This window comes from Ambystoma mexicanum, chromosome 4q, assembly GCF_040938575.1.
Source record: "Ambystoma mexicanum isolate Mex_15411 chromosome 4q, UKY_AmexF1_1, whole genome shotgun sequence".
Classification (NCBI taxonomy): domain Eukaryota; kingdom Metazoa; phylum Chordata; class Amphibia; order Caudata; family Ambystomatidae; genus Ambystoma; species Ambystoma mexicanum.
The window spans coordinates 733,904,676-733,919,387 of NC_090928.1; the positions used below are offsets into that span (position 1 = coordinate 733,904,676).

At 41.5% G+C, this 14,712-nt stretch overlaps 1 protein-coding gene across 1 annotated transcript in view; it reads left to right on the forward strand.

Moving 5' to 3' along the window:
• Window positions 1-14,712, forward strand: part of LOC138467284 (uncharacterized) — a 504,409-nt gene that overhangs the window by 33,536 nt on the left and 456,161 nt on the right. The window contains exon 2 of the mRNA XM_069607283.1: window positions 4,426-4,584. Coding sequence (XP_069463384.1) covers window positions 4,426-4,584 — 159 coding nt within the window. The remainder of the gene's footprint in view (window positions 1-4,425; window positions 4,585-14,712) is intronic.

Consider the following 14,712-nt stretch of genomic DNA (forward strand, 5'->3'; position numbering starts at 1 on the left):
GGGGAGGAGCCAAGGCCTGCGGTGTGGCCTGAGGCTTGGTCATCACGCAACACAGTTTCACTATATGGAACCCAAGCCTGGCGATTTGCATAAAAGCAAAGAGCATTTTGGGACAATAAGAATGACCACAATTTTAAATGTGAAACTTGCCTGCAACATTTATTCAGCAAGAAACACCTTTGATTGAGTAGTAGACAATGAACTCTGTTCTTTTTATTGGCCACAATATTCACCCTAATAAAACTTTGGTTGTTTCGGCATTAGAGTCTTGCGTGCCTAGTCTTATGATGTGTGGGCTGCTTGTACATGAGAGCTTGGCTTTTTGTGAGTTTCCTGACCTAGCCACTGGATTTCCGGATGGAGCAGAGCTGCGGCAGCACTCTGGCAAAACAAACTTTGCTGGCGCTCTGTTCTGTCTTGTTCCAGCCCATTTCCTTCCCTGTTTTATTAGGAATTCATGCATACCTGTATTACAGAGCAAGGAACTATAGAGGTCTTTACAATAAGTAAGTCAGCAACTAGATAAAGACCCTACTAAACATATTTTCCAGTGCTATGAAATAGTCCTTCAAAACAATTCCTTTGTTAAAAACAGACTTCTTTTTACAAATCAATGTCATGGCCATATGTACAGTCATTACTCCAAAATTGACGAAACCTCTATAGGTCCATCACATTTTAAATATAATTTGTAATGAATTTAAAGCAGACTATATTTGTATATCGTTGTGTTGTATAAAGTATGAATTTTGTAAAGGTTTGATAAAAACAAATAAAAAATAAAAAAAATGGGTCCATCTTAGAAGAAACACATATTTGCAACACAGATAAGTCTTTGTTTTGCTTGGAAAAGGTACATAGATGGTTTAATTATGGTTTGAACTGGCACAGACATGAAATGAAAACACTTCACTTTGGGCTCAACAGGAGCACTATAAAGGTTGAATTAACAATGTCAACGAACAAGAGAGAATTACTATTTTGGACATCTCCATCAGACATGAAAACAATATACTTTAGATCAGTCTCTAATAAAAAGAGATCGATAGGACCTCTTGTTTACTGTAAATCAGCCAGCATCCACAAGCAATGAGCAATATTCTTCCTTTGGCTAATTACTCCTACTGCGTCAAAACTGCGTGAAAGAAATTAGACCAAATTAAAGAAGCCAAAAACCTTCTGGTGAGACTTAAAGAGTGAGTCTACCCTAAGGAACGTGTAACGTCAGAAAATGGTACAGAGAATGAAGAGAGCTATTGGCATCCAAGAATGGTCTAAAATTCAATATAACATTGTCTGTGTCATACACTCCTACTACAAAATTCTGCTATCAGCAATTTGCATAATTCGCACTGCATTTTATCGAAAACCTCCCCCTTAGGTATTACTCAAACAGTCTGCCACAAGAGAAATGAATTGCCATTTGCAACTGTGGGCCACTTTTTCATTGGTGTATGAGACAATGGTATGCTCCAGTCCGACCCTGAATATAGGTCCAAAGGCCATCTGAATACCCAACAAACGTCCATGGTTACACACTATCCAAACCAAAGCTGATAGTTACTGATCTTGACTGTATTAATATCGAGGCTGTTAAACGTGCAGTAAGGAGTGACAAGTTAGATGGCCTAATAAGAACACACTGTGGATTCTTAAATGTAACACGCACACAGGACGAGGCTATTAGACAGAGTTAAAGAGCTTGTATTCCTCAGTTCCTAAAACGATCCAGTAACTGTGCATACACTATTCGACAACAGTTTAAGTAGTATGTGGTCACTTGCCAAATGTATGCATTCATTTGCATTCAGTAAATCACATTGCCAAAGCATTAATTCATTTAAATTGCAAGGCTTAGATTGCATAGAAAATTGTATATGGAGTTACAGGTTTTTGATAGTGAAAAATTGAATACGCACCATTCCATTAATGGCTGCTGCTGACAGAAGCTCTATTCCCACTATTATAGGATCAAGAATATGGGAGTGCCAATGGTAAGTTTCGGTGATCCATTTTTTAATTGAGTTGAAGGGCATGGTGCCTTGATCCATTCCATATTCCCAGAGTAATGCCAACATGGCTCTGATACTTGGGTGTAACTGTCCTGTGCTCTACATATGATAAAGTCTAAAATCACTTCTTAAAATGTTGGCAAAGACAAGGATTCCACTGTAGGTAGAGCTAAACACCTAAAATGGTCAGTGGTCCATGTGGTCAGTTATATATCCCCATTCTTCCAGTTTGTGCTGTTGAAAACTTCAATGACTGTCAATGGTCATGAACTTACGCCGTGTAGGCCTAGTGCCTGGCCTATTGCCTGGCCTATTGCCTGGCACTAGGGCTTCACAGATATGTTTGCTTTGTTTTTCCTCGCACCAAGAAAGCTAGAGGTAATAACATCCAAACAACAACTGTATACTGTGAGGCATAACATAACGTACTTATAACAGCCAGGACTAAGATGTATAGCTATTACTCATTGGGTTTTAGGAGACAACCCGACCTATTAAGAACCTGTTCATGACAACACCACCACCTTAAGGCTATTATATAGCTAATATGAAGAAAACGTTTTTCAATCGTTAGCATGAAGCAGAATCAGGGGTAAACCCAAGTTACCACTAATATTTCATGTAACTGATTAACCCTCAAGAGTAAGCATTTTGTTTTCCAAATATTCACTATCAAATTCCTTACTGATGCTGCATGCAAATTGAAGAATCCATAGACATTAATGAAACCCACAATACATTGACCTCTGTTACATGTAAGAAATATCTAGGATAACAGTTCAACCCTTTGTGAGACTTTAATTTTAATGCAACTTATTCAACTGTTTGAACAAATACATTTTTTTTACTCTGGACCCCTTACGCAGCACATTAAGTATTTTTCCAAAATGTATGTCATACTTGACTACATTGAAATAATAGCGATACAATCTCACTCGTACTTCTTTTAAAAAAAAGTGTTTCAAAACTTTGAATAGATGTATTCACTCAATCTCCATCAAAACATTGAAATTATTTAGTAAGAAATGACTGGAGCATGACCTCTAAAACCGCTCTTGATCCTGATGAAGATGTATTATGAGGACTGTATTAAGAAATATAAGTAAAATAGGAAACATATTAGTCTCCAAACATAGATGGATATTGAGTATTCAATTGCATAACGTTCTGATATATTTGTTGGAATCTTCTCTTGGTTGTTTGAGTTATGTTTAGCAGTTTGTGATGGGAAATCTCTCCATTGGCTCCCAGTGGCTGCAAAGATCAATTTCAAGACCCTTTGCATTGTCCACAAGGCCTACTGGGGCCTGGGACCAAAGTATCTCCAGATTTCTCTTCTGAAGTATCTTCCTACTCAAGCACTTCGCTCCTTCACCTTGACTGAATTTGGTTTGATTATGCTTATGTTGGTCCCTGTATGCGGTAACACGTTGTTTTATCCCCAGGAGATTTTTTGAAATAATATTTTTTGACAACTTTATTTCCCAAAAACTTTCTGAAATATATGGGGGGTAAAGGTTACAAGGGGGGGGATGTGGTCAGGGTAGGGTTCCGCTAAATATAAAAGAAATGAGTTTTTTTAAAAGAATCTCATCGAATAAAATGATTTTCAAAAACCTCATGTCGATGTAGGGACATAGAAACCTGTATGATGTTGCTTTTCTTATTTTTCTCTAAGATGAATTCACCTGCTTTTCATTTCTTCTTTCTTTTTTTAAAGTTGTTTACTAATCAAGGGCCCGATTCATGGAAAAGTGCATATTTTTCCTGCAAAGGCGCGCGCCAAGAACAACACTGCTCATTGTTGCTAAGTCTGTTCATGATTGCACAGTAGAAGGTCACATAATGTTAATCAAGCAAAGATTGTCACAATCTTCTTGACTCCTGGAACCTTCTTTGCATCCTTCGCCATAGCCTTAATCAACATCGTTCACCCCAAACGTTTCTACAATCTTTACCACAATCTGTACAACAGGCATCTCCATTAACCTCTACCAAGCGTTCACCACACACTTACCATTAACTTATTTCCTCCACAACCTCTAAGTTTCACTACAAGAAACTCAACGAACTTCTTCATAACCTTCTCCGAAGCCATCAATCCCTCCTTCCACACAACAGTCACCACACTCTGCAGAGCCTCTGTGTACATAGATGGTCTGCAAGCAAATTATTCAAACAGTTTTTAATGTACCAGTGTTTGCTTTTGGATGTCACACTGGCAACACAGTAACAGTCATAATATGAACCGATATTGAGACCAGAAAAATCGAATTATGCATCTGTCTATGCAATTAAAGTTATTGAAAGGTATATTTACCAACACAAATATGATATTTAGTAGTCTGCAACAGTTTAAGAGGCAATAGCTATTCTCTGCTTCTAAAAACTGATGGCTTCTATTTCATTGCAGAAAACAATCTGCAGGGGTCTCATATAGCTGAAATTGACATGAACATGCTGGACCTCCTGCAGCTGACGCATGCTAAAGAGAAAGAGCGCTTACTGTCTGCTGTGTACACACTTCTGCAACCTGCAGACACTGCCAGCAGAGGCCTGGACCTGCTCCTAGGTAAGACACCTGTTTGTTACTTCAGCAAGGCATAAGGGGTGGGAGAAGTGCTACTCAATTAACGAGTGTGCTTTGGGTATGGATATGGAGGCTACGCTGCAGCATCATAGTCTGATAGGGAGGGAGAGACAGAGAAACATATAATGCTGTTTAAGTATAATTGAGATTAACTTCCACTTGCAAAAGTTGTCTTTTGCAAAAGCACCTATAAAACATGTTTTTGTGTTATGCCATTGTTGCCACCATACATTTGTCGCTACTGAGCCACTACGATTATTTGCAGACGGATAGCTCGATTTCGGAAAATGCTTCATTAATGGCTCAGAGCAGGGTGTTATTTGCTGCACGTCAGCAGTCAGTATCCGGATTTAGAGGGACTCAAACTGTCGATTTAAATATAGAATCCAGAGAGGTCCCGCTGCTGCTTCTTCTCAAGAGGATTAAGTGGACGGGAGTTAATCCTCCTTTGCTATGATAGCCGTCTGCCTGCTTTTCCATTATCAGAGTCAATTTCCTCTGTATGTTTCTGGGAGGGCAGCTGCAGAAGCAAACATCAACATGATTGGAGGCCTCTGGAATTGTGTGCTGACGTCTGAGTTGCAACAATTCTCTGATGTGTATTTTTGAAACCTGCAACACTAATCGACTAATAATGCCTTCATTATTCTTCATACTGTGCTTTTCATGAATAGTGATTCAAATCTACCAAACATAATAGTTGTTCTTTGATGTACCTAAAAACAAGGCAACCGGGAGGGGAACAGAGACCAATGCCCAGTGCTAGCCACAGTATTTTTTTGAATGTTGACTTATGAGTTACGAACATGTTTCCAAGAAAAGCCTGGATTATTTGTGTAGCCCCGTATGCCCGCCCAACTGCTTCACACACATACCCCCCAAACTCCCTCGTCCCCTACACCCCAACCAGATTCAATCAAGACATGTCAGAGGAGCCACATCTTTAGAGAAACCTTTTAGATGTAGGGCTGTGATATGATATGATATTTTATTGATATCGCGCTCATACACAGGTGTTTCAGAGCGCGACAAGGCAAGGGAGGGGAACAGGGGAGAACGAAACAACGATCTTACTAGGCCCAGTGACATTGAGAACGTGCAAGTGCATGGGAGAGGGGGAGGGGGAAAAGTGCATGGAGGGGAGGGAGAAAGTGGAAAGTGCAGAGCAAAGGAGAAACAGGATAAATAATCATAACAAAACTAAAGAAATAATAAAATCAGCACAAAGTGGTAGTGCAGCCAAGTGGCAAGTGCTAGGTTTGGGGCAGCAGATCAGGTGGGTCTGATAAGTGCAGGAGGGAAAAAAAGGGGGGGCTGTATTGGTACAGATACAACCCCAGTGCAAGGGGTGGTCCCTAAAACATTCAAACACATACATGGAAGAAATGTATGTACAGGGATGTGGTAGGAATGATTATGGGATCAGGCTGGAGAGGGAAGGAGCAATAGGTAAAGTAAGAGACATGCACACTTTCTGCTCGATAGCTCAGTGGGTATCTGCTCTTGCTGCAGGATTCCGAGTGCAACCTGCAGGTTTAAAGTGTCACGCAGGGACCCAGTCTTTCACAAATTTGGAATTGGAACTTTAAGTACAATTGATATTGAAAATAATGAAGCATTGGTCATTGCAGAAAAGTAGCTTTTAAATAAGAATTACACAATTGTGAAGTGGAGTTGGCTCAGCAACTGGCCTGTCTGTAAATATCTCAATTGCCCCACAGGCCAGTTTCTCTTAAAGGGGGGTGTGTGTGTGTGTGTGTGTGCGTGCGTGCGTGCGTGCGTGCGTGCATGTGTGTGTGTGTGTGTGTGTGTGTGTAACCTGCATACACAAGTTTCATTCCCACGAACTCAGTGGTTTAATTGGAGGAACTCCATCTTCCCAGACTAAGCCCTCAGATGTTCTGTGCTGAATATTTGCTCTCCATTGAGGGTTGAGAGCCACACTTAGTTCTTAAACCCTCATGTGCTTCTGTGCACTGGACTGCACACCGTCCCTGTTTGTGCAACTCCCACTGGCATCCGAGCTTGGAAATGTGTTGCTGAGCCTATCCTCACAGGTAAAGTGTCTAGTTCGATATTTGGACATTGCAAGGGAAATGTAGAATTTAATTGTTAGAATGAAACACGACAGCGCCTTTTAAGAGGCCGCTTGAAGAAATGCCCCCAGTCCTTATGAATATGATGGAAGCAGTGTGTCACATTCTTCTGCCTAGATGATAAAGGACATGGTACACTGAGCTAGTGCAAGAGCTAGTCTCCACAGCACAGTATGCAGTATCTGTATATCTGGTGCACCCAATTGGTTTAGTGGAGAGACTCTCAAGGCAGTGCCCATTGTTGTTCAACGAACGTGTATCTCCAAAGCATACTGTTACTGCATGCACTGTGGGGAACTAGTGCATTTTCCTGGATACGGGCAATGCTTGTGGTCAGTAAGCGACGGCAGTGGGTCTAGGGTGGTTAGCATGATTGGGAGATTATCCTCAAACTCCACTAAGAGGGCAGCTAGGAGAACACCCCCTGTCTCCCCGGGGCTATTGTCCAAATGAGCCATTTTCAGGGGCTGGATCAATGACCTTCAATTCAAAAATACCCCATTGAGGTTACCCACATTCACTGTTAGTGCTGTAGCACTTTAGCAGTTTAAATTAGTCATACCCACGAATGAGAACAGTGCTTGCCGAATGAAAGCAGTTGATTTGCAGTAGCACCTGAGGCCAGTTTTCACCTTTGAAAATCGATAAGGATTCACAAGACATGTATGTCCTGTTGGATAGCACAGATAGATCAAGCAACCCTTGAAATGGACACTGTCAGATAATTCTGAAGAATGAATCATTATAAAGGTAGATAATTGAAAACCCAATGGACACAAGATAGTACGTGTTCCTTTTTCTGCTTGGGGGATGTGCCCAGCGAAGAGAACCAATGAAGAGGGGAAAACCCAAAGTCGGTAGACATAGCCAATGAGGTAGGAAGAGAGGAACAGCTTTTTATCAAATGGTCTCCCAGATTGCATTGGATATGGGGATATTTTACAATTCCATGGCCAGAGTTTAAAAAGCACAATTTATTGTCAATACCAAAATAACTGAGCTAGAGGTAGAGAAGATTAAGAATGAAGAAAAGCCATCTGAGTTGGAATTAGAGGTGCAACAACTGTCCCTAGATTTGGTCAAAGCAAATGTCCTGCTCTCTGACTAGTAGAAATAACCTCCAGATTTTTGGGTTTTCTGCAAGATTGTGAGGGAGAGAGTTTGTAAAGACAGTACTACCTGGGCATGAACATCTTTCTCAAAGACCTAGAACTATTCTAGAGAGAGACAGGGCATTTATTGGGAGGCTCCTGCACTTCCAAGAAAAGGAACTGATATTGAAAGCTGCAAGGTAGAAGAGATATTTAAGGTAGCTCAGCAACAATAAGATATCATGTTTCAGTGCCCTTAGCAAATATATAGTACAAAGGAGGACGCTATTCATCCCCATAAAAGAGTTGGAAGAGAAAAGAGGCTGCAGTACGTTGTGTCTTTTGCAGCTATTTATAAAATGTGATAAATGGTTGACCCCAACAAGCGGATGGCATTTACGAGAAACTGTGAGGAGAAGGACTAGAGACTCCCTGTCACTGAATGTCAGCACTGTGCTTTGAACGGATACTTTATTTGGCAAGTGGACGGGCTTTTTCAGTTGTTTGTGGAAAGATGTGTAGTTGGGACCGTGCTGATCCATTTTCATTTGTTTAAACGCACTGATTTTCATTTCATAACGTGATATGGCAGAGACTTGAATTTTTCATTTGACCGCAAAATGCTCCAGCAGCCTGACTCACCATTATGGCAGGTAATCATTCCCCCGAGCTGCAGGCCAGTGCACCGATGCTCACGTAACGTGGATGCGCAGGACTACCAGGGAAGCCCTTGGTGACCTGGACGCTGGTGGCCCGTGAGCACCTCTCGTTCAGGCGTTCTCCGTGTGAGCGGTTCACTGCCGCTTGGAACATATGGGTCCTCTGTGCAGTCAGCGTGGGACTAGGTGGCCCTGCTGGAGGAAGTCATGGCAGAGCAGACACTTTTTGCTTTGTGAGGTAAGCGCAGCACTAGAGGAGTCTATGAGCAAAAGCTGATGGGGCTCCTAACTGTGAGGCACTTGGGAAGCCGTTGGCCCGCAGACTTGGCTCCAGCGTCTGCTGGGAAGCCACCAGCCCTAATACAGTGCACATAGCCATCAGCAGGGGCAACAAATGCCTGTGGTTGATTTTATGGCAAACATGGCGATGCGCTAGAATACGTGATTGTTAAACTTTCTTAAAGATGCAAGAGGTAGAAGAGATTAGGTAGGGTGCATTGGGAAGGGGCCCTGAGTGTCCGTGGCTGGGAGCGAGCAGCAAAGGTAGCGGGAAGTGTTAGATTAGATGTTTGAGGCAATACTTTGAGGCATTCTACCTTGCTTAAATTGGCATTTCATTGAGTGGTGGCTAGCACAGAGGGACACCATTGGGTGTGGGGTGCATGAGCAGGTTGGTAGGAGACGTAGAGAGACCAGTAGGTGGTATTGGCATATGCAAGCCTTTATAAAGCCAGTAAAATGTGCAATATGCAGCTATGGACGAACCTTGCTCTAGATAGGGATGATGGAACAGGAGGGCAAATACTCCCAATTTCCCTCATTTCTTCAGCACCTCAGAGTAAGGTTTGGGTGGTTCACACCTGGACCAGGGTGGCAAGGGAGCAGTTCTGGATGCATTGTTGATTATATGGTACTTTGGAAACTGATCATTTTTGTCTTTTGGTAAGAATATATATGCCTCTACACCTGTGTGGGTCTTAGAGTCATACGTATTTACCTTTTTGTTTCTCGTCTTGTTTGTTATGCATCGCATGGCGGACAACCAAATTAGGTGAGTGTGACAAGTCCAGGAGATATGTGTACAATAGTGGAAAAGTGATCCTTTAACGGGACAGCAGGGCTGAGGAATTAAGCAGAGGTCCCAGGGAATTAGTGCTCCGGTTGGCGGCGCCAGGGAAAAAGGATCATTTTGCAGGTCTGGAAAGATTCTGCCTCACCCAATGTATGTGATTGTTTTATAGAAAGGAACCGCTTTCGGTTGAACAAGAGAGCAATGTTTCAGACAAGGAAATTTACAAGGAAGTTTGAAAGAATTTTGGGAGATTTCATGAGATGATGGGAGAACGAGACGGTAGGATGATTTTGTTTGGGTTAGGGGTGCAGATGACCATTCTTAGGATTCAATCGTGCCTCTGGGTGACTGCTGACCACTCCCGCCCATTCCTGCTACCTGCTCTTTTTATATTTTTTCCCCTCTCAGTCTTTTTACTTGTTGGTCTCCCCCATTTCCCTGTGCGTCCTTTTGAGTCTTACATGTTTTTATTGCAGCAAATTGAGTTGATACTTGGGGTGAAATTCTGAATTGTTGTCAACGTTGAACTGTAACACTGTCTCCAATGTATATTAACCTGTAAAGCTTGTCCTGTTCTGAAGATGCAACAAAAAGAACATCTATTCTTTTTCGGGTCAACATGGCCCGCAAAGGCCTAAGAATTATTTTAGAGCTATGTGCAATTCTAAATCCCTTCTGAAATGCTCATCCCCTGTATTATCGGGGAACAGATCATTATCATTTTACTTTTCTTACCTCCCCTCCTTTTGTTCAAATAATTGACTATGAGTTCAGTGGGGATGTATCTAGTAATGCCCTGATTGATTGAGATCAGGTAAATGTGGCAAAATGGCTATTCCTCTGCAGGTGTACAGGAATGAGTAATGGCTAAATCACCCTCTCAGCCCCAAACTACTATTAAACCAGCAGTGATCCCAATCATAAAAGCGATACAGGCACAGCCAGGCAGGTAGACTTCACTTCTTTTAGTAGTGCTGGACAAGGGTAGGCATCTCTTCAGCAGAGATGTGACTTCGTACAGATGCAACACCAACAACCAAAGTAGGGTGCTACCAAAATAAAAGAATGCCCATACAATGCTCTATGAATATAGGAACTTCAATAAAACTAACAAATTTACTTAAAAAACCAAAGACCCTTCCCTGTAAACGAAACACAAGGAAAGTACACGCTGTAAGCAAAGGGGGCACTCTGGATGAAGACAGGGGTGCAGACAATTGATTTGAGCAGTAAATATCAAATGTGCTTGAACGTGTCTTGAGTACGGTGTTATAAGTCATTTGGGCCCACTAAGGTGGACTCGGGGCACTGGACCACTGCAAATACATGTATTGCTTGTCTTGCTGGATCAGAAGCAGGGGAAGCCCCCTGGCTTGATCAAACCCTGGAGAGGTATACCTGAGACTAGTGGAGGACCATATTTTCTTTATTGATTATATTCTTGATGAAGATGCTGTTTTTTTCTCTCAATCATCACGTTTTGGAGCTATTATCTTGACTGCTTAACAGGGCCCAGGTGTATAAAAAGTAGAGCACATACCAGAGTGTTAGTCAGGAGTCAAGAGAGCAACAGGGAGGCTGCGTGGCTGAGATCAGCAGACAATCCCTTTTTTGTGTAGAGGCAGATGTGTTGACACTGGGACCAGAACCAGGTCGCCGGTAGAGATCCTAGGAGACTTGTGGGGCCAAAGGCATGTGGGCCATATTGTGGTCACAGGTGTGGGAACCTCCAGCACCAGCACAATGAACTGAAGAGAAAGGAGAAAGGAGCAGAAAGGTCAACATAATCTTAGAGAAACCGGCAGAGAATGGAATGTTGAGATGCTGGAGGGAGACACACCGGAGGAGAGTGCCTTTGCGTGGCAAGGGAGCCATTTCTCCAGGGAGCTGGAGAGTGAAGGAGATGGGAGACTTGGAAGCAGGCTGTCCTTTTTCTGTGACTGACAGAAGCTCACCCTCCCTGACTGGAAGCAACAGTCTAGGGGCGTCTGTCTGTGAGGCAGACAGCAGTAAGGAAGTGAGAATGACGAACGCTGCTACCAGTGAGTTTCTCAATGTCTTGACGTGCAGCATTACCAGTCAAATGACCAAATTGGAGAATTAATGTTAGCAAAAGATAGGGGTTTATAATTTCTAGAAACAGAGAGGAGCTGGGACTATCACTTGTGAATGGGAATGTCGGCGGTGACATCCCTCTACACTACACATGGTGCAATAAGCTTTCCCTATCACCATCAATTATATTATTTTTTCTTATGATTTGAATTTTGGATGTTCAGATTTTAAAATCATAGAATCCGAAAAGTGTGATCCCAGTTTGCTTGTTTTAACACTGGAACTTGACCCTTTGAACATTTTTTGAAAATCTTTAGAAGACAACACCTAGAGTAATGCAGATTACACAGAGAAAGCACCACTTTAGTACTGGGACGAAGAAGAGGAGTCCTAAAAACTACATATCTGCAAGTCAGGCATGTCCCAATAATTGGTGTAGTTGGAGTCAGGCAAGTCAGGCAAACAAGGCCAAAGACTCACACCTGAAACCCCTGGAGAGTGCCCAGGTGTATAAAAGGTATACAACATAACAGAGAGTTTGTCAGCAGTTAGGAGAGCAACATGGAGGCTGTGTGGCTGAGACCAGCCGAGGATCCCTTTTGAAGTGAAGGCAGCCAAGTTGGGACTTGGACTAGAGCCATGTCACCTGCAGAGATCCCAGAAGACTTGTGGGGCCCAAGGCAAGTGGGCTATTTTGTGGTCACAGGTGTTTGAACCTCCAGCAAAATGAACTGAAGAGAAAGGAACAGAAAGGTCAGCACAACCTCAAAGAAACTGGCGGAGAACAGGACACCAAGACGCTGAAGGAAAATACACTGGAGCCGAGTGCTTTTGCAAGAAGAGGGAACCGTGTCTCCAGGGAGCTGGAGAGAGAGGGAGAAGGGAGCCTTAGATGCAGGCCATCCCTTTTATGTGACTGACAGATGCTCGTCCCCCTGACAGGAAGCAACAGTCTAGTGGTGTCTGTAGGGCAGACACCCACAAGGAAGTGAGAGCAAAAAACACGGCTACCAGTCAGTTTCTAAGTCTGAGAGAAACCCTGTGTGTATATGAAAAGAACTAATACAGAGTAGCGGAGTGGTTGTGTTCAGACAACATGTTTTTGAAAGCCCCTGAACATAGAAAAAGAATGAAAAAGAATGAAAGAAGTGAATAAGAATCCCCAGGGGAGCCTGTGAAAAATGAGCAAAGTGAAAAGTGAGTAAAGTGAAAAGTGAGCAAACGCCGAATAGACAATATTGACAAGAAGTCAAAAGTGGCAAATATGCAATAATCTATCCCCCTGTATATCAGGGTATGATTGATGTCACCTGTGCTGACGGATGTCCACAAACGTGCACGACTATTCGCACACACAGTATCTATTAAAAGGGGTAGAGTAAGATTGCCAGATGCATAGTGCCTATTCTAATATTGAGAGTATTCTTCAAATTTGAGAAAACTGCTTGGAAAACCCAACAGTTTTGCAAAATGCTTTTCATGTTTTGATTCTCCAAATTTATTTAACTTTTTTGTATGTTCAGTCAATCTCTAATAATAATCGCCCCTCTCATGGGAGAAAAACAGCACAATTTTTAAACTACGCCTTGCAAGGATATTGGTCTAAGTATAATCTAAATGATGTATAAATGATTTAATCAAAACCAAAATAAACATAAAAAGTATAATAAACTGCATGAACTGTCTATTTTGAAAATCATTATTTAATCCAGCCACGACACTCCATCCTAAACAACATTTTCATTGTATGTATACATGCTTTTGTCGGTGTCAGTGATTCAGGTATTTGAACAGATAACACAAACTATTATTTCTATATTTATAAATCAATTCCTTTTAAATCACTTCTATGTGCATTACCAGTCATGTAATACTTAAACATTATAAAATTAATATGAGTAAAGAAAGAAGAAAATAATGTGATGAAAAAGTAAATTTTATAGGCAAAAGATAAACAAATACACTTTAAAATTCAACCCTAATTGAATTGTTCAGTAAGATGATGTCTTTCCTGCAATTGCTTTTGTTCCCTGGTATCACCCCTCAGTGATCTTGTTTTTGAATAAATAACTTGAAACAATTGTGAAATTTGCCTTTCTTGTTGAAAATGGTGCTCCACATGGGAGGGCTTATTGACAATTCATGTGTGGATTTTATATTCAGCGATCCTTATTCCAACATCACCGTTCACATACCAAACACACATTTTCCCTCAGGGACTTGTCAGCTTGTGTATTCCAAATTCTGATTTACTTTTTCACTAATTCTTAATTGATATGAGCTTCCCAATTTATTTTGTGTGTGATATAGTCTCCTTTTCCAGCTTTTGGAGATCCACAAAAAACAGATGTCAAATTGTAGATTCATCTGTTTTTCTGGGAGTAAAATTGGAAAATGAGTTGGAAAAAAAAGAACAAGTGAACCAAGTAGAGTGGAGGAGTTAGCAATAACTGCTCTGTGATAGCCATATGATATCTTTACAAAATAGTAACAATATGCAACTTCAGAAACATGCTATGTATTGCCGTTGTATGATGTTACAAATGATTTACTCAAATGTAAATGTAAAATAACTAACAAAAAGAAAAACAAAAAATAATGACAAAATCATCAGAATTCATTCACATAAAACAAGAGAAGTTGGAGTTTATGCTAGATTGAAGGAACATGATTCATCAATTTCTTCCAGTGGCTACCCGGGTCAGTGCTCTGTGCCACTTAAAACACAAACACGAGTCTCCTGAATAGGAAATCTCAAACATTATGCACTCTTTAACAGGAATAAGTGGATAGAGCACACTGAGAAATCCGCTGAGAGCATTGCATTTCTGGACTAGCACCAAGAAATGAGTAGTCCAATGTTAAATGCACTTATTTTCCATCTCCATGCAAATGATCAATCTCCCATTTTGCTAGTAGCCAGTGGAGGATCCCTGAGAAAGCACTTTGTATTATGGAAGTGCCTCCACGGTCTGGTATGTAATGTAAAGCTGATATCAGAGAATGTACAACATTTTGACCTTTACACACACAGTCCAATGTGAGCTAGCTCTCTCTATATATGTCAGAATAGATCCTCAGCATTAAAAGGAATATACAAATTATAACAAAACTAGCTGGAGTACCCAGCATTGCCC